Source organism: Asparagus officinalis, chromosome 8, assembly GCF_001876935.1.
Source record: "Asparagus officinalis chromosome 8, Aspof.V1, whole genome shotgun sequence".
In the NCBI taxonomy this organism is placed as follows: Eukaryota; Viridiplantae; Streptophyta; class Magnoliopsida; order Asparagales; family Asparagaceae; genus Asparagus; species Asparagus officinalis.
The window spans coordinates 12,398,350-12,418,664 of NC_033801.1; the positions used below are offsets into that span (position 1 = coordinate 12,398,350).

The 20,315-nt window shown below is 34.1% G+C and overlaps 1 protein-coding gene across 3 annotated transcripts in view; it reads right to left on the minus strand.

Annotated features, from left to right (window-relative positions):
• The window catches only part of LOC109820499 (serine/threonine-protein kinase CTR1), a 20,129-nt gene continuing 476 nt past the window's right edge, over positions 663 to 20,315 (minus strand). The window contains exons 2-16 of one of the 3 annotated variants that reach the window (XM_020386652.1): positions 19,475 to 19,773; positions 19,244 to 19,388; positions 18,954 to 19,057; positions 15,670 to 15,878; positions 13,854 to 14,282; positions 13,555 to 13,595; positions 13,169 to 13,237; positions 6,216 to 6,316; positions 6,010 to 6,094; positions 5,801 to 5,899; positions 3,827 to 3,895; positions 3,604 to 3,735; positions 2,119 to 2,213; positions 1,822 to 2,028; positions 663 to 977 (exon numbers count right to left, since the gene is read on the minus strand). In XM_020386652.1, coding sequence (XP_020242241.1) covers positions 1,920 to 2,028; positions 2,119 to 2,213; positions 3,604 to 3,735; positions 3,827 to 3,895; positions 5,801 to 5,899; positions 6,010 to 6,094; positions 6,216 to 6,316; positions 13,169 to 13,237; positions 13,555 to 13,595; positions 13,854 to 14,282; positions 15,670 to 15,878; positions 18,954 to 19,057; positions 19,244 to 19,388; positions 19,475 to 19,773 — 1,986 coding nt within the window. In that variant the 3' untranslated portion in view covers positions 663 to 977; positions 1,822 to 1,919. Of the gene's footprint in view, positions 993 to 1,821; positions 2,029 to 2,118; positions 2,214 to 3,603; positions 3,736 to 3,826; positions 3,896 to 5,800; positions 5,900 to 6,009; positions 6,095 to 6,215; positions 6,317 to 13,168; positions 13,238 to 13,554; positions 13,596 to 13,853; positions 14,283 to 15,669; positions 15,879 to 18,953; positions 19,058 to 19,243; positions 19,389 to 19,474; positions 19,774 to 20,315 lie in introns of those variants that run through there. The other 2 variants (XM_020386651.1, XM_020386653.1) reach the window with 2 other exon arrangements.

Consider the following 20,315-nt stretch of genomic DNA (forward strand, 5'->3'; position numbering starts at 1 on the left):
TTTTCTCTAATAATAGTAGTAGGTCATGCTATTTTCCTGCAAAAATCTAATAAATAAAAATCCGAGATAATTTAATGAAATCAACCAAAAATTAGTTGTTGCGGGATAGAGGAGTTAAGACTCCAGAGCCACAAACAAATAGTTGTAAACGCATGCTCTGGAAATTATGAAACCGCAACCACCAGTGTCTTGTTTGCTGAAGACTACAACCAAAATTTTGACTGATGTCAATTCGCACGGATACTGAATCTACCGTCCACCTTGTTAAATAATACCGTACGCACATTGTTGACACATTTATGTCACATGGACACCAGTCAAGAGAGAGCACGAGTTTTGCTATTTGATAAATGCTACCAACCGAATGAGCTAATGTTAATGTATATGTCGCTGCGATGAGAGGTATGGCTCCAATCCATATTACTAAGAAAATCTCGCGTATATGTGTCGAATTTCTAAGGATGGAGAACCCTGATCCTGCTAGAACAGGTTTCTGGAAATCGGACATCAAGCACTTGGCCTTCGAACAGCATTCAACGCCAATACATCTGAACAGACGTGTCTGGAAACGATAATCCATATGCGTTTGAACTGTTGACGAAAACAAATATTGCTGGAGATATCGAACATGCTAAATCTCTTGACAGAGTTAAGGAGTTGCAAAGTAGAGGCCTTGTATGGCCATATCCTGTTTAAATTGAAAATAAAATAAATGTCACAGAAAGACAATACTTCATCGGCTAGAGATATTAACATGACCTGTCTACGAGGAAATACAGTATCCAATCCTTAAAGAATGAATCTGATATTTCACATTTTTTTTCCTTCATCCTCTACAATTGCTTTCACTCAGTTGTATCTACACAATAATTTACAGGGATGGATAACACAACAATATCATGTACAAGACTCACTCACTGATGGATATTTTGTTGACAGTCAGCTCTTCCCTTACAATGGAATCCCCCAAGAACCACCACCACCACAAATACCTGTCAGCAAATCAAACAAACACAGTGATTCAACACATATAGGTTTTTCCTTCCAAAGCCAAAGATATTCTCTCTTCCATAAAACAACCAGCTCTCTATTGATGAGAATGACAGCTTTGGTTGCTACCGCTCAAGCTTTGATCTAATATCTGAACAGCGGTATTTATTGATATCAAAGTAGGAACAGGCCTCAAGCTTCAAGGAATTAAAGACTAAATCTGGCACTAACAGACTGAATAAAACATTTTGCTTGGTGCCGAAGACTGAAAGAGCTCAGCTTCAACTGACGGTAGTTTAAGGTACTACTATTTAGTCTGCTCTCTAGATTGTTAGCCGTGTGATGCATATGTTTGTTCAAATGTGTAGTACTATGCAAGTAATTATTCTCTTCATTTATTTTATATTTAATACATAAAGGGAAATGCTAAGTATATCTTTTTTGTGTGTAGTAGTACAAGAGTAGTCCAGCTCTTTCAGTATAGTTATCACTGCTCTAATTTTTAATTGATGGGGTGCGGTGGCATGGGATTTGAGGTCATCGGATGTATGACTTAAATGATAAGATGTCATCATAAATGAATCATGATGTTCAGAAGCTGAGGAGTCCCAGAAGAACTTAGAATTTTAAAGTAGGGTTTACCTTTACGTAATCAAATCCTTGTTGATCTTTATAAATTACAATTCAAAGAGATAGTTATAAACAGGAAAGAAGAAAGTTATAGATAACCGTGAATCGAACGTCACAAATTATCAAGTTTCAAATCTCCCAAGAACTAACTGTTAATAATAGAGATAATGAACAAAATTGAAAGAGCCGTGTATGACGCACCTTAGCTGATCTCTGCCACCTGCAAGGAGTCTCCCTTAGTCAATACAAACAAGTTCATGGAAAAAATGATTTGAACAGAACAGCAGAATATTCTCATTTCAGGTTACTCGTGGAATTTCAGAGCGCACAGATTGGAGTACTATAGGCTTAATAAGCGGCTTTAATAATTCCATGATGCTGAAGAAAGAAGGTCTTTTCCATGGTTCACTGCAATGAGGTAGATGCAATCTAATTAGCAAGGATGTCCAAAGTACTAACAAATTGGAACGTTCAAAAAGTTGAATCTGTTCAACTTACTTGGCCCAACAAGCTTCGATTATAGCAGCCACCTGTGGGTTTAGATCATTTGGAATCTCGAGCCTTCTGCCCTTAAAACCAACTGCAGCAACCACCTGTGAGATGGCATAGTAATCCAGACCAAATTACAACATTGAAAGGGCAAAATCATCGTTGACAGTCACTTGAAATGCAAACAAGACCTGATTGTTGACAGAGAAGGTGCATTGTAGGAAATCAAGTGCTTAAGAATAAACAGCAGGAAGTCTATTTGTTTGGAGGTAAACTACAGAGATGGGAGCTCATGTCCGCTCCAGAGTAGAAATCATATCAAAACACCCTCGTGGGCAAGATACAGGAGGTGAGCATGGAGGCAGTTTGTATATTTCAATTGTCGGGTGTTCTGATATGGTTTTGTAATCCTCACTCCATGTCCAATCCAGAGTTAAACTGATCTATCCAAAAGACAAATTATATTTTCCAAGCACCACCGAATAGTATCTGCAAAACTATTTTCAAAAATTTCTGTTCCAACCTTGAAGCCCTAAACTAACATTTTGCTATAACATTTTGCTACTTTTGAGTGTTCTGGGGTGAGTAAGGCCTTAATTCAGCTCTCGCCTTAATTCAGCCTAATCCTCTTATAAACTAAGTCCGGTAATTAGCAACTTCAGCACCAATCAGGCCTTACAAAAATCATAGACTTGTAGGGTTAATTGCGGATAGACCCCCTTTAGTTCTATTTAGTTCTTGTTGCAGATAGACCACCTGACCTAGAGTGAAAATTCAACTCTTTTACCCTCAGAGAAAGCTTTTTTTTCTGACAAAGACCTCCTGAGGGTAAGAATCAAAAGAATTTCACTCAGGGGGTTTATTCGCAACAATAGAATTACAGTGGGTCTATCTGCAAATGAGCAATAGTACAAGAGGTCTATCAGCAATTGAGCAATAGTACAAGAGGTCTATCCGCATTCAACCCTATAAAAAATATTGCTACTTTAAGTAAAAATTGCACATCTGCGCAGGTGGACTTGCAATGTTTTGTTGGAAAAACTGTAGGCGACATCGCTATTGTGGGCAAGAGGAACTGAGTACCCAACCCCCAGCTGCAACTTCCCAATAGCATACTCATACGATATATCCCAACAACAACACGCTCATATACCCCCAACAACCTCACACTCATACCCACGCACCCACCCACCCAACGTCTGCCAGATGCTGCCAATGCCCCCTCTCCACTTCATGGAAGGCACCAATGGACTGGGACTTACACTAAGTGTATAATCAGAGGGCAAAACAGCTTTATGCAAACCTGCAGACAGCATGATAAAAGAAAATGGATTGGAGGGGCTCAGGATCGTTTAAATGGTAATGAACCACCAGTATGTTAACATAAAGAGTACAAGACAACCTATATAGCCCAAGACATCAACAGTAATTGGACAGACCTTGTCTCACATCCAAAAATAAATAAATTTCAACTTTTGATGGGGATGTTCAAACCTGAGCTGGATTCAAATTTGTCCATGGTTGTTGTAAGGTCATAAGCTCCCACAGTATTACACCGAAGCTATAAACATCGGACTTCTCATTTGAATGTTCATCACGGAGAACTTCTGGTGCCATCCACTCAGGCTGATGAATTAAACAAACATATGGTATCAACTATTTCTGTAATGTATTGAAAATGAAGTACAGAACCGTGGACTTGGTCACTGCAACTTACTGTTCCTGCAAGCGACTTGGATGAAAGAAATGTGTTTGCCTTCAAACGTGAGAGACCAAAATCACAAATCTGGATCATTGGGAATGAATTTATAGTTCAAATGAATGTTATTCTCAGTCAGTACACAGAAATATCAAATAGCAAGTGAAAATTAAGAATAATACCAAAATGCTTTGCAAAATGAGAACCATCAAGTTTAAAGTACGAAATTCTCCAGTCAGAGGATGTTTTTATAATTGGAAACAATATTAGGATAAAAAAGTAACACATCAGGAGAAAAAATATATATACTCCCAAATTTTTGGGGTTGGAAGCTTGCAATATCTGAGGATACTAATTACTAAATATGTACAAAAAAATCCATTTCTCCAAGATAGAAACTGTAAAGATAGCAAATGTACAAGAATATCCAAGTATTGAAAAGAAACATGAATATTGAATCTAAGGAGTTTGATTTAAATTTGAGCTGTTCATATTCGGCCTTGACATCTGTTCATCACATATTTCTTGAATGTCAGTGCCATCAGACTTATTCATGAAGCTCAGCAAAATTAGTTTATAGTGAGATATTGGTGCTTTCAGTGAGTAGGTGCAAACAAGAAAGGGGATCTGTCCATCAGATGTGTGTGTAGAACTGTATGCAATGAGTGCCAGCGTTTCAGAAAGATAATGAACGAAATTATTTATTTTGAAATAAAAGTCCAAGCATGCAACATGTCATGTTTATCACACTTCCTTGTAATGGAGAATGAATTGAATTTCCTAGTTCAATATAGTCGAAGGATGCAACATATTATCTTCATGGTGCTCCTTGTGTTGGAGAAACTAAAATTAATCCTGATGAGGGTGTATGGCCAGGATGTGTTGTTACCTGCTCTCAGCTAGATGAAGTATTAACATCTCGATACGCTACAGGTGATTAGGGGTGCCAAAAAGTTATACATATCCGCTGAAATATCCGGATCCAGATCCATACCCAAAATATCCGAATATATGTCAATTATAAAGTTGCAATTATTTTAATCCTTAAATTAATGGATTTGAGACTAATTTTAATGACCACAAGATATAATCTTAGTTTTTCAGATCTAACAAGCATACTAGTGAACTCGCTTATATCGCACAAACTATATTTTCATATATTATTCGGCTTTATCGTATCCGTTTTGTATTCACATGCATATTCGCATATGTATCCGCAAGTATATCCGTATCCACATCCAGTTTAGTGGATATGGATATCAGTTTCTCTTACTAAGACATATCTGTATCTATGATTGGTAAGTGGATACGGATATGGTAAATATCATATCCGATCCGTATCCAATCTGTTAACACGCATCGTTCAGTTTATAGATTGAAGCTAATGCATTTTTACTCAGTCGTTATAGGGTAACTCTCTCACATGCATAAATAGTTGCCAATCAACAAAAATGCCAAGCTGATCCTACACAATGAAGCATGCAAATCTATTGGCAGGGTAATCAGCCAGCAGACTGTCAGTATACCATGCAGAGGAATAGACTGGAAGAGAGGTTTGGTTCTTGAACTTTTCGAGGGACTGTTGGATTATGTGCTGATGAATCCTCCGCTATTTTGCATGAGATAAATAAGCAGCTTCAGCTTGATGAGCAAAAAACTGAAGGGCTTTTACTGATGAACTGAAACTAGAATTTCTGGCTGTTCTTATTTTCTTGGGAAGTCGCAACTATTCAAAGCTTGAAGATCTGTAATATTTAGAGATTTTCTGCAGAACATCAAAGTATATGGCTATATGCAAACAGAATAGAAAATTAATCTGATAGATCATAGAACCACCACAGGAAAAGAAAATAGAAATTTATAGATATCAATGCAGAATGTTGCTTGAGAATTAAACCATGTCATGGCACAAAAAACTAATACTTTGAAAATACAGCACTACAGGATCCTGTTAGTAATACCAAAGCATAACTGGAAAACCATAAATCTTACTTTGACGGTATACTTTTTGTCGACCAAAAGATTGGGAGACTTCAGATCGCGATGAACAATTGGAGGATTGCGTTTATGAAGATAATTCATTCCCTTTGCCTGATCATTAGCAATGTCGGTGATATATTTTATTTGAAGTAGTTATCTTTAGCAAAAGTGAGAAATAACAAAATTTTGATTAAAAGAAAATAACTTTATAAAAGGCATACCACGTCAAAAGCCATATTCAATCGACGTCTCTCATCTAGAACTTCTCTTGCACCGTGTCTATGTAGAAGCCTATATAAGCTTCCTCTGCAATTAATTAACAGACAATCAAAAACTAGTTATCAGACTGAGGTAGAGTAAACTAGGTCCACTTCTGTAGAAAAATAGGTAACAAAGAGAAAGAGTACATTAGAAAGGCATATCACACCTGGACAAATATTCAGTGACAATGGAGAGATTAGGAGGCTGCGTAACAGCACCCATGTAAAGAACAATGTTTGGATGCCGCAGGCTTTTCATTATTGCAACCTGAGATAAAATTTATATCGATCAAATATATACCTATAGAGATATTACAGAGCAAAAATTGTTGCAATGTTATGCTTATAGTAATTCGTTTTCTCTAGAACAAATTAAAACAATAAAGAAAATCTTCAGAAAATGTGTAGAGCAACTCCAAAGAGAACAATGCAATGCTTACAATAGCTGAAACAAATCCTGGCTCCTCTATTAACTTTTCTTTTAAATGCAAAGATATGACATGCATATATTAACTCATTTAGTCTAGATAATCAGCACATAAACAATAATGACTGATGCACGCTCCACAAATCAGGGATATTTCCTTCCCATAAAGAAATGTTATATTTGAGATTCTCAAGATACCAATACCTATCAAAAAGTATACACATTAGGTGCAACACATCTAGTGGAAGTTGTATTTTCAACAATTGACTCTTTTGTTTTTCCAAGATTCTGGGGGTTTGATCATTAACGTCAAAGGATGTAGTGTATAAGTAACTAGATAGTTCCAGTTTCAGAAATCTAGTGCTGCCTGCTATATTACACTACCATAAGCTTACGTAGTATTTTGAAGCTCTGGAAACAAAAGGAACATAACTAAATTACTACACCGTCATGCATCTGACAGACACCTGCATTTCTCTGGAAATGTACAATCTTTCTTGAAGTAGGATAGCACTATAAGTACTAGATTAAGCATATCCATGCACATGCTAACTTATTTTTGGAGAGGTGATGCAGGACAATTATGGACAATCGGTTTGATTAAATTAGGATTTATTAAGATCTTTTTATTTTGAAAATATTTGATGCAATCTTTGTTTTAGGTAGGATTTCCTTAAGATTTGATTAGGATCTTTAGGATTTTTTAGATTTTATTTTGTTAGATATTTTATTTTGTTACTTTAGAATTGAATGTTAGGATCTTATGAGATTTTATTTTATTGTGTTTCCTTTTGAGTTAAAACTTTTAATTTTTTTTAAATAAGGTGTAAGCCTCACTAAGAAGGTAGACGTTGCTAAATGAAAAGTTATGAAAATTTTTGAGCATGCGATTTGCTTGTGTTAGGCATGTGAAGGGTCTTGGGGGTGTGAAGCCCTTGGGTGTGAGGCCCTTGGATGTGAAGCCTGGTTATCACAAAACCCTCTCTTTCTTTGATCTCATCCATCTGTTTAAAGTTCTCAATTCTAGCCCTTTATCTCAAAAGTCCACAAATCACAGCCCAAAAATTAAAAAATTGTTACTGTTCACGTCCATAAAAACTGAAGTAATCATACTCCCTTTAAAAACACGAGTTCGGAAAAATCTTTTCATGGTCAATATTACTCTTCACTATTTTGAATATTTCATATACATCTTAATCTATCCTAATGATAATTATATCATATCCTAATTCTACGTGAACTATCTATAGCTCAACAATTTAAAAAATAATAAATAATATATATAAAAATACTTTACGCTATTAGTTTGTTAAGATAAAGAAATTATATGTAGCTAATATACTATAATATATGAAGTATTGCAAAATAACCTAAAAAGTTTAAAGTTGCACAAAATACCCTGAAAAGTTTAAAATTATAAAAAACATCCCGACGTTTCAAAACTTAAAACAACAAACATTAATCAAGAAATTAATAGTAGTCTGAAGAAATTAAAATTTGTGGTTAACACTTGAATGTCTCAAAATTTATAGAAACACGCTCAAAAGTTTAAATTACAAATAAGCACCCTGAAATTCTAAAATTTCAAAAATTTCAAACAACATAAATGAATTCAAGAGATTACCATAATGCACCTAAAAATTTTAACATTTCAAACTTAGAATAACAAACATAAAATTAAGAAAGTAATAGCAGCCTCTAAAGAATTTAAAATTTCTAATTAACACCCTTAATGTCTCAAAAATTATAGAAACACACACAAAAGTTTAAATTATAAAAAAACACCATAAAATTTTAAAATTTGCAAAAAAATGAATTCAAGAGATTACCTTCATGCACTTAAAATTTTAAAATTTACCAAAATTGACCTTAAAGTTACAAAAATTGCAACAAAAAACTTGTTCAAAATTTAAAAATTGAAAAAAACTCTAAATTTTTAAAATTTATAACAAGTACACATTAAATCTAGAAATTACTAGCAGACCGCTGATATTTGAGTTTTTTAAAAATTAATCTACAATTTTAATAATTGTGAAAGGACCTTTAAATTTTCAGAGTTGTAAGAAATATTCTGACATTTAAAAATTATCACCGACACATGAAACATAAAAGTTATAACTGCTAAAATTAAAAGTAAATTTTTTTAAAAACTGCTAAAATTAAAAGTAAATTTTTTTAAAAACACTCCTAAAATTTTAAAAATTACAAATCACACCCTTAAAGTTCAAAACCACAAAAAAGGCTTAACTTTTAAAACTTGGCAAATAAATGAGTAATTATTTGGTATTCTTTCATTAAGACACACACATATGTATGTATGTATGTATAACTTTCAATTTAGGGTTTACTATCCCTTTTTAGCATCTACAAGTAGTCTAAGTTGATGCCGGTAAACAAAAGCAAAATTTGATTAAAAATATTCAGTTAAGGAATAAATTTTTTTAAAAATATATGATAGCTTTAAAATTATTTTTACTATATAAATCAAAGTAACTACATGTAATTTTACTAATAAGTTGAAGCAGCAAAAATACATTAGTAACATTAATTCATACATGTTTAAATCCATAAAAATAATAAAAGACTATAATATATTAGCTTAGCATTAATTGATTATAATTTAGAAACATTAATCTATAATGTAAATAATATTTATAGGGTAATGCCAGGAATTACATATGGAGAAACTATCAGAATGTTGAGAGATATCATTCAAAGACTCAAGCTATTTCCATTGCAGATGACAAAGTGACAGAAATTAATCAAAAAACACCGACTGAGTTCCATTGAAGAATAATTTAACTTTATCTCAATCAAAGAAAAATTCTCCATGAAAGATATAAGAAAAATTAGTAAGTATTCATAAATTTCATACTTTGTTCTTCAAATACTAAAGAAATTAAATATTAATACTATAATCTAAGGCAAATTGGTAATGAAAAATTCATGTATTTAGTTTAGATTTTTGTGAAAAATGATAGGGATAGAGCAAAGGTAACATTATCGATATAATAGAAACTCTTATTGGATGTACATCAGAAGAATTCATTGTAGAGGAAAAAGAGGTAGTTCCTAATCTTATTTAAGTAAAAAATTAGGAACACAAATAATTTATATATTTGAAATTAAAATTTATTCTCATTGAATTAGAAAAAAAATCAAAGTTTGTATTTGAAGAAGTTTGTGTTGAACATTAGAAATATATTTGACTTCTTTATGAAGTTAAACGAGAAGATAAAAGAATAACGAGCCTAGGAAAGATAACAGTGCAAAAAATACAACTTCAGCCTGATGTCACAATCAATGTAGATAATAGAGACACTATTCTAAAATTGCCTAGGAAAATGATAAAGGTGAATAAGGATTGATCTTAGCTCAAAAAAAATAGAAGGAATAAAAGATAATATTTTCTAAATGTTTTATAGAATAATTTATTGTTTTGAGTGAAATTAGGAATCTTTAAAAGGGAGTTTGATGAACATTTTTTAATACTTTTATATGTTTATGTGGATGTTTTTATCATATAAAAGTATACTAGAATTAGCATTAATATTTAGTTTATAATTTTTATGAAGTCTATTAATGATTAAGAACAAATTTTATATTCTCTTTTGTATCGTTTTAGCATACTTTTAATCAATCATCTTGCATTATTGGTTTTAAATATTCACCTTCTTTGTATAACATTGTTCCAATATTTTTCTCTTTTGCAACACTGTATTTTCTCAAGTAAAACATGGTTTTATGTCTGTCCAAATAATATGAAAATTCAAATCAGCTTCAGATTATATCTATTTCTATCAATTCAAATATCAACATGAAAATTTAAATTAGCTATAGCCCATTTAAACAAACATCAAAGAAAATAAATAATCGTTATGTTATAGTTCAGAGACAAAAGTAAGCATAAACTATAAAGTGGAACCAAGGAACAAATTTTAGTTAGGAAATAAGCTAAAAATAATTAATCATGGTATCTAACCACGTGCATTGCACATGTATAAAACTTAGTATTAAAAAATCCAAGATATAAAAATCAATAATTATAATTCTTAGTTAAGAACTATGTTGCATAGGTACGAGTACATGACACGGCAAATTTGCAAAAGGTAGGGTACGGGGATATAACTATACAAATATTTATATACACATATATATTAAAATTAATAGTTTACATGATATCAATATTTTTTATTCACATGTTACGAGAATTAAAATTCCTATAACCTTTTTATGTTTTTTTATTATGTGGACTATAAATTGTAACAACGTTTGTTTTTTGAAGTAAACACTCAAATGACCATTAAAATCATAGTTTGAGGACCAACGGATTTCAAGAAGTGGATGCGAAGTGTAGGATGTACACCTAGGAAATGTTTGACAAGTGTTCTAAATTAAAACATATATTGTTTAATTGAATACATGCCCAAATAAATGTATGCATCTATCAAGGAGTGTCCAAGGAGTTTGGGTATGGGTATGGGTACGGGTGCATATAGGATACAGGTGCAGCTTCAAAATAGAAGTACCAAGGTTTTAAATGTCGGATGTCGGGTTCATGTCAGATGGCTGAAATCCATGTCGGATTACGAAAATCGGGGATATATCGGGGACATTGACTAAATATCTGATTGCCATATCAGGTAGTGCGCATATGTATAATATCATGTCCTAAATGTAATCTAAGCATTCATAAATTCAATATAAGCATGCTTTATAAATTCTATAGACTAAACATATAAAAAAGTAAATAATATATGGATTTGGGTTAATAAATTCTTTCTATCGGGTTCATAAGAAACCCTTAAACATGAGAACGGCATGAGAACGGGTCAAACGGGTTTGGGTATTTATCACTAAACCCAAACCCGATAACAAAAAACAGATCTTAAAAAAATACCATATCGGCCGATTTTTCAAAGCTAAAAAATAGACCGATATGCCCGATATGACCCTGATATTTCCGATTTGGCCCTGAAAATCGACATACGAGTTGAAAACATCTATGTCGTGTCGGTCAAGCCCTCAAACCGATATGTCGGCCGACATTTAAAACCTTGATTCTAATCCATAAAGCATTATTGGTCTTATAACCGTTCTATAAAAATTTTATTCTAATCTCATTGGTATTCTACAATCACATAAGATTCCGAAAGCACTCCTCCGTTTTAACCATCCAGATTTGATTCGAGGAACATCATCCTCAATCTCACTATCATTAGGAATTATTAATCCTAAATAATGAAAGTGATTACTTTTGGATATTTATTGACCATCTATATATATTGTAGGTTCTACTTTAGAAATTATCCTTCTCTAGTCTCATCAACTATTACTATATTATCAGCAAATAATATATACCATAGGACTTCATAGTTCATCCTGAATATGCCTAGTAAATTGGTTCATAGCCGGTGCATCCATGATGCAAACCTAAGGTATAGGAAATGATTTAATCTCTCATTCATTTGTTCTTACTTTAATTGTTACTTTTTCATACATACATTTAATAGTGTCCAAGGAGTTTGGGTATGGGTATGGGTACGGGTGCATATAGGATACAGGTGCAGCTTCAAAATAGAAGTACCAAGGTTTTAAATGTCGGATGTCGGGTTCATGTCAGATGGCTGAAATCCATGTCGGATTACGAAAATCGGGGATATATCGGGGACATTGACTAAATATCTGATTGCCATATCAGGTAGTGCGCATATGTATAATATCATGTCCTAAATGTAATCTAAGCATTCATAAATTCAATATAAGCATACTTTATAAATTCTATAGACTAAACATATAAAAAAGTAAATAATATATGGATTTGGGTTAATAAATTCTTTCTATCGGGTTCATAAGAAACCCTTAAACATGAGAACGGCATGAGAACGGGTCAAACGGGTTTGGGTATTTATCACTAAACCCAAACCCGATAACAAAAAACAGATCTTAAAAAAATACCATATCGGCCGATTTTTCAAAGCTAAAAAATAGACCGATATGCCCGATATGACCCTGATATTTCCGATTTGGCCCTGAAAATCGACATACAAGTCGAAAACGTCCATGTCGTGTCGGTCAAACCCTCAAACCGATATGTCGGCCGACATGTCGGACATGTCGGGCGACATTTAAAACCTTGAGAAGTACATAGGTAACATAGGTTAAGAAAGGATACAAACTATATAAATACATCTACAGACCAAACATTGCGTTGCACTAGATTTCTCTTTCCTAATCTCTAATACATTTTTTATGTCTTTGACATGTCCAGAACCTTGTAAATTTAGACACGTCAGAGTATCCAATGAGTATTGATAAGATATCCTAGTATCCAAGTGTTATTATTCGGTGCGATAAATTGCCTATATTGACGTATCGTGCCACATACTGGACCTTTCCCATTATGGAACCAGCAGTGTAGTTTGCCTGCGATAACCACTCCGGCTGACAATGTGAGTCAGGATGTGAATATCACCCAACCCCATAAGAGGCCTAAATTCAAAGCATGGCCATTTGTTATAACATCATTTTGTAAACCATGTTCTTGCAAAACCTGAATTGTGAAGACTTCAATTATCTTATAACACTGATGGAATAGCAAGGCTAGTCATTAGCCTATTACAAGCCATACTACAGAGCAAGAACCCATTATTGTACATTTTGTAATAGCTGAGAGGGAGGGAAAAAAGTTACCTCTCTCAAAAATTCATTAAAACGTTCTTGATGGAAATCTTGTTCCATAAGTATCTTCACAGCAACATCCTGCCAACAGTAGTGAAAAGCAACAAAAAAACTATGAAGCTGAGTCATTCAAGAATAATAGTACCTACATCCAACACAAAAAAAAGATCCTATGCAGGATAAAGATACACAGGCAAGTATTGACTGCATAGAAATGTTACATAAATGAATTGGATAGTGGATATCTGGGTGCCTCCAAATTTTCTTTTAAAAAATTTTGCTACCAGATTTTTATTTTGATATTTTCACTACACTAAATCAATGCGAAAATGATAGCAACATATGTATCAAAATAGACAAAAGGAATTTAACACAAGGAACAGGTCTCAGAAACATACAGAACCATTCCAATCGGCACGATGAACAGTTCCAAAAGAACCTGAAAGGTGGACCCAGTCAGTAAACAGAAAGTAGAGTTAGCTACAATCATAAACCAAGGATCAGTATATAAGAGACAAACGTAGCATGCTTCTAATCATGAATAAGAATTTCAGACATGTATTATCAGCACTTGAATGTGCAGATGGTAATAATTATAAACCTGAACTTCAATTAGAAGTATGAGAGTCAAGTGTGGTAATGGTTGTACTTAGCAAAGGTAGATTTACAGCATGACTATATTAAAGTAAACATTCACCTGCCCCAATTTTTTCTTTCAGGACCATTTCACTCCATGGAATCGTCAGATCATCCAAAGCAAGAGTTATGCTATTACTAGGTCGGAATCTTCCTTGTTGGTACTCCTCATAGAATTTCTTCTTATTATCAATCTTAGGACCACACAAGGGTAAAGCCTGTGAAACACCCGCATGACCATCTTGTGGACTGAGTTTTAGTTGAGCAGTCTCATTTATTGTTGATTCTGAGCTCAGTGAAGGACCGCTTAACTTTTGGAGCTGCAAAATTCCATCCTGGCCAACTGGTCTAGGAACCATCTGAAATTGCTGATGAGGTGCTTCCATAAGTTCAGCTTCACTATCCGTTACAGGTTCAAAGAAGTTTATGTCCACATCATGACGCTTTGATGAGGATGGATCAAGAACATCTTCTTGACCAACATTGTTACCTAGTAAATGAAACATTTAATCCATTAAAAGTCTATCATATGATTTGCAGGTTAGCAATTGAAAACTAAAGAACATATATAGAAGCCCATGACCTAACAAGACCAACTGAACTCATCACTATGTGATCCATTCTAATCCTGACTAAAAATCATTATGCATAAAAATATAAAGACATCTTGGTCTTAAAGTTCAGGTTGAGCTCATAATCGGCATTAAAAGACATCCAACCACATATAAACAAAGACGTTATCTCCTTACCATGTATGCGCATTATATCTCTCACTTATGTAGATAATTCTCTAACCTGTTTAGATTAGACATATCCTATATGTGTTAACTGTGTTGTGGTCTGGTCACTGGTTATGGGCATTTATCTTTTCCTTATTTAGATAATTTGTTGTACAGGTCAAGCTACATGTGTGTGTTATTCTCTATGGTCACTGGTCCCAAAAGCTGTGTATGAACTATAAACACCATTCACTAACCGGTCCCATTGAGTTGGTCATTCTTACGGTTAACATTTTAGTCTTCCGATGTCTTATCATGGTACTGGAGTCAATGGCTCTTCCTAAAAATTTTCCCAGCAATAAAAGCTTGTATATATGTCTTATTCATTATCATGGTCAAAACGAAGAAAGAATAAGGGTTGCTAATTTTTCCTATTAAAATCTTCAGCACCCTCCTCCAAACCCCCTTGTGGATTCGTCATCTCACTTCGGAGAACTCCCACAGATCAAAATTGTCCTTAACTGGAAGTTTCCATTTCAAAGCTAAGAGGAGCAATTTGCAAGGGCCGCTAAGAACAGGAAAACATGCCATTTGATGTCAATGAGGAGGGATGTTTGGAGTCTAAAACAAACTATCAAGAAAAATTAAATGATTTTTACCTTCAACACTAGTCATGGTTCAGTAGTTGCTAAAACCAAAAGAATGTTCAGAAAAGCAAAACAAATTTTTAATTAAAAAAAAAGAAAAGAAGAAAGAACAACAAATTGTTAGAGTCCGTGTAATAACAAAATAAAAACTCATTCCTTAGTTTTCTTTTGTTGTTCCCTAAGGATCTGAATGTCCCATCCAACCCTGCTTGATGGCTCAACCTTCAGTTGAAACTTGCAATTAACTAAAAACATATGTAACCAAAGAAAAAAAAATACTCAAATTCTACAGCATGTCTGCTCTCACATAATAGTTGATGTCAATGGCATCAAAGATAGACCCGGAATCCAAAGAACATGATAACATAGTGGCTATAAAGGAAACTATTTGAAATCACATTTCAAACAAATGCATGCTCCCATTTTCCACTTACTGTGACCACATTATCTACAGCACAAAATAACTGGGGACACAAGATAAATGTAAAGTAAGCTTACACAAGGAAGTCACCTGCTGATGCATCACTGAACATAAGATTAAGTGATTGGCAATCTAGGAAATATTGCTTGGCTAAGGCTTTGAAATTCTCCTTTGTTTCGACTGATTTGAATTTTGGAGGACGCATAGGTGAAGCAATTGAGATGGAGCAAGGGCCATTCAGTAAAGAATCAGGTTCACATAGCGATCCTGGGTTTCCAATCAAATCAACCAGATATTCCCTGCAAAGATAAAAACGTTAAAGAAATGAGGATATGTAATAGGAACAAGAGTAGAGAAATTTGAAAATATTCCAAAAGATAAGAATAAAAAATTGTGAATCACACTCTCATATGAATAAGTAGGCACTAGGTTGCACAGGTACGGGTACCGGCACGGGACACGGTAAATTTGTAAAAAGTAGGGTACAAGGACACACCACACACACACACACATATATATATATATGAAAAAATGGGTATGCTTAGTACCAAGCACAAATTTTGTGCTCGGTAGTGAGGCGTCTCATTCCCATCCACTCCCTAACCCATATGAATGTGATCACCCATTTGAATGAGTGGATGGGAATGAGACACCTCACTACCAAGCACAAAAAGTTATGCTTGGTACCAAGCATACCCATATTTCTCTTTATATATATACGAATCGAATATGACCGAATAGTTATTCAAACAATTATCGAACCATTTATTAATTATTTGGTTCATTTCCACCCCTACATACATACATATACACTTACCTATTTAAATATGAAAACACATGTCTCCCATCCTTATCACTGTCATTATTTTTAAAGAAAAGATAAAAGCAAATAGTCAAGCACTCATGTGAATGGTGGTCATGTTTCACTAACAAACTTAAAACTAAGGAAATAAGAGAGAGAGAACATCTTCTTTCTTGTTTCTCTCAGATCTCAAAGGTAAACTCATTTTCCTCAAACAAAACTGCTCTAGAAATGCTCTCACGCGTGGGAAATGACTTGCTCCCATGTCCCATCTGTTTGGGTGCGGAAACATACCCAAACCGTACCCAACACAGGTACGGCACGTCTACAGCCATGTCAATGTCAGGATATCATAGGATAGGCAATTACACCCTCAAGAAGAAACACAAGGGTACATATGTTCAGAGAAGAGAGAGAATCGCATACACGATCAAATAACTACTCATGAATTCCCAATCAACATAATACACCAGATTCTTTCATAAAAGATTCAAATTCCAACCAATTAACTTCTGGATATAGTGCAATAACTCAAATCTCAAGTAGTATCAACTAACAAAGAAGAACTAACCCAACCAATAAAACACATGCAATAAATTTGAAATCTTAACTTATTCTTTAAGCGTATGAGCTATCTAAAATGCTGCCATTAAATTGTTAAAGGATAAAATTATAGTCCGCATTCTCTATCTCCAAACCCATCCACTTCAAAATTGAAATGATGTTACTCAACATCAAATATCACTTGGTAGGTGAAAACTCAGCCTCCAGTTTTGAAATGGAATGATGTCACAACAAAACCCTTGTCCAAATTTTTTGGGTGCCACATGTATCATATTATTCCAAAAGATTCTATTAAGAGTATCTTCTTTGTTAAATTAATCATCGACATCTCCTTTTAATTGTTTACAACCAAATTCTCTATTGCCTGCCGCTAGTCCACCTTACTCCATTACTTACAATCCTATCACTTCTCTTGATGGGTGCATTATTGAACAGTCAAACCATGTAACTGATTTCTCTCTCATTTTATTCTCAATATGAACAATCTCTTTTTCCTAAGAATATATACTTATTTCTCATCCTATCTCTAAGTGCAGCCGCATGTCTGTCATAACATTCTCATCTTTGTTGTACCCATTTTTTCATCTCTCTTTTTGAACTGCCCAACATTCTAATTCGCAAATCATTGTTGGTTTACACAATTACACTAGTATTATAGAAATTTCACTCAATTTCATAGATGTTTTATGATCACATGGGACTCAAACAAATTTCTATAGTTCAAATATCATGCTTTGATTTGATGAACTACATCATCATTAATCTCATGAACCATGATCTGGACAAATGATTGATCCTAAATTGTAAAATTGATTATTCATTTCCCATGTACTTATTTGTTCCAATGATACTAAATCCTTTAGATTCGAGAGCTTCTCCCTACCTTTCTACTTTAGAAATTATTCATTTCCTAATCATTAATTAATATTATGTTATAAGATAATAAGAAGCACCTTTTTGTCTTGAATATGTTTACTAAGTTCAACAATAACTAATGCAAAAAAATGACTAAAGAATGTTCCTTAGAGATTTTAAATGGAACAAAATGGAAATCCTTGAGTGTCAAAATCATGAGTTGAAACCCCTCTATGAAGCCTCAGTGGAGCTTGTCCAACATGACTTTTCAAACATGACATTTTATTTGAGTAGTGGACAAACATTTGTTAGCCAAAAACTAGAAGCACAACATGATCTCCTTCTTTATTAATTGTTGCATTAGCAATAATAAGATTGGCTCCAAAATCAATGACAAAAGTGTAGTGATTAAATACCTACTGAGAGCAGTGTTTGAAAAAGGTTTTTGATGTACACCTCGAGGCATTTTCAAGGATAATCGTCTCAAAGCACATAAGCAAAGCCATTTGTCCGCCTCACTAGTTGAAGCAAAATTGAAGTGTGCTCCGCACTTCATGAAGTGCTCCTCTTTTGAAGAGCACACATCAATAAAGGGGTAGGAGCCTAAAAAGGGATATTTGACTAAAGCTAAAAAATGCCCATCTCCTCATCTCCTTTTCTCCCTCCTTAAGGATTCCCTGCTTCTTTTTATTGAAGTAAAACAACAAAGATGTTTGGATTGACTACTAAACTACTGACACCCAATAATGAACCATAAAAATATCAGACTTTACACAGCCTGAGCTTCATCCTAATAGTTGCATCAAATTGTTTGGATTGTCAGAACTAAATATAGAGCACCTCAGATTTAAGCTTAACAACTAAGACCTAATAATTAATAAGAAAACCTTAAAATATCAGACTTTGCACAGCCTTATAAGTTACCGGTCTTAACAAAAACATCCTCCATTTACAGTTTGATAAGCAAATATACAATCATGAAAATGCAAACGAAACAAGAATAAAAAAAATGAAAATATGTAACTCAGCTAAAAAGCAAATTAGAACTTACTCCATAAACAATGTCAGCTACTTTAATCCTCTTCTCACTCACACTGCATTAGTAATCTAAAAGTGTCGATATAAAACTTAACAAATTGCTTAAAGCACTCACCTGTCAGGACCAAAGCGGACAAGACAAGAAGACGAATCATCACATTTACAATATTTGCAGCCCTTGGCGACACGACACGGTAAATTTATTGTGTCCGCTAACATCTGAAAAGAAATAAAGCAAACTGCTCATAAGTTCAAAAAAGATGCAGAATACAAACCTCTTTCTGAGAAAATATAAGCTGAAAATAACCAAGTAGAAGAGATGTATATTTTCATGATTAAGGTCTACTTTATAACCTAGGAAAAGAAAAGGTCAGATAAATATCGAACTGGAAAACTGATGTTTACTTTAAAAATCAAGGCTCGATGCCTGCAAAGACCAACTGGCAGCTTTCCCATGGATATTACAACAGAACCTGAAATAGCCTTGAGAATCCCACTACGTTCTTTCCAACGAGGAAGCAGAACCCCTTCTTCATTAGAAGCTGAACCCCTTGATGTGGGAAGGGAATTTTAGAAACTGAAGCAAAAGAGGGAATTCATGATTTCATTAGGTAAAATGAATGTACACCAACTCACCCCATTCTAGAGCAAACGAGCTTGGCAAGCTGTTCCACCATATCATTTGTGGTAGTACAACTACATGATAGGCCTGCTACTATATTCTGTAACTGCCTTAGATCAGAATCGCTATTTCTATCTATCATAGCCACTTCAATTGGTGATTCATTAGGATGCACAGTTTTCAATGACTCAAGAGATGGTATCCGACTCTCTTCCTGCACATCAGTGCATAAAGTCCAAACAAAGGGATCCATTCCCTGAATCATGTAGAAACCATCTGGTACCCTGTCATAGTATGATAAGCAGCCATTTACCTGCGAGATAATGTCAATAACATATAAAAAGGTCATGTCCAAGCCATGTGACAAAAGGGAAAGAAGGTTGCCTATTCTTTCTTTTAACTTCTCTAATCAACAAAGTAAATTTAACTTATAAAAAGCCACAGCAGATTAAATGTTTACATATGTCTATCTACCTGTGAAGTTTGAGCTTAAAACTAAAGAGGAACCTTCATAATCCCGGGGCCCAGGAAGAACCTAGGCAAAGAGGCAATCATGCGATTTGCTATTGGAAGTCATCCACGCTTTTGCACGGGATTTGATCTATCTACTTAATGCTTATCAATCCCTCTAGATATCACTATATCTTTCAAATTTAATATCTGAATATCCATCCCTCCATCCAGTCATTCATCTATCCAATGGTTATTCCACCTATGTATCTGTTTTCAGTAAATCAATATTAACGTTGTACCCATCAGTAAATTAAGTATCCTCCCTCTAAAGTATTCATTTCAGAAAATATTTCTAGTTTGCTTATAACCCCTGCGCACCATTTAAATTGCTCATACTAGGTG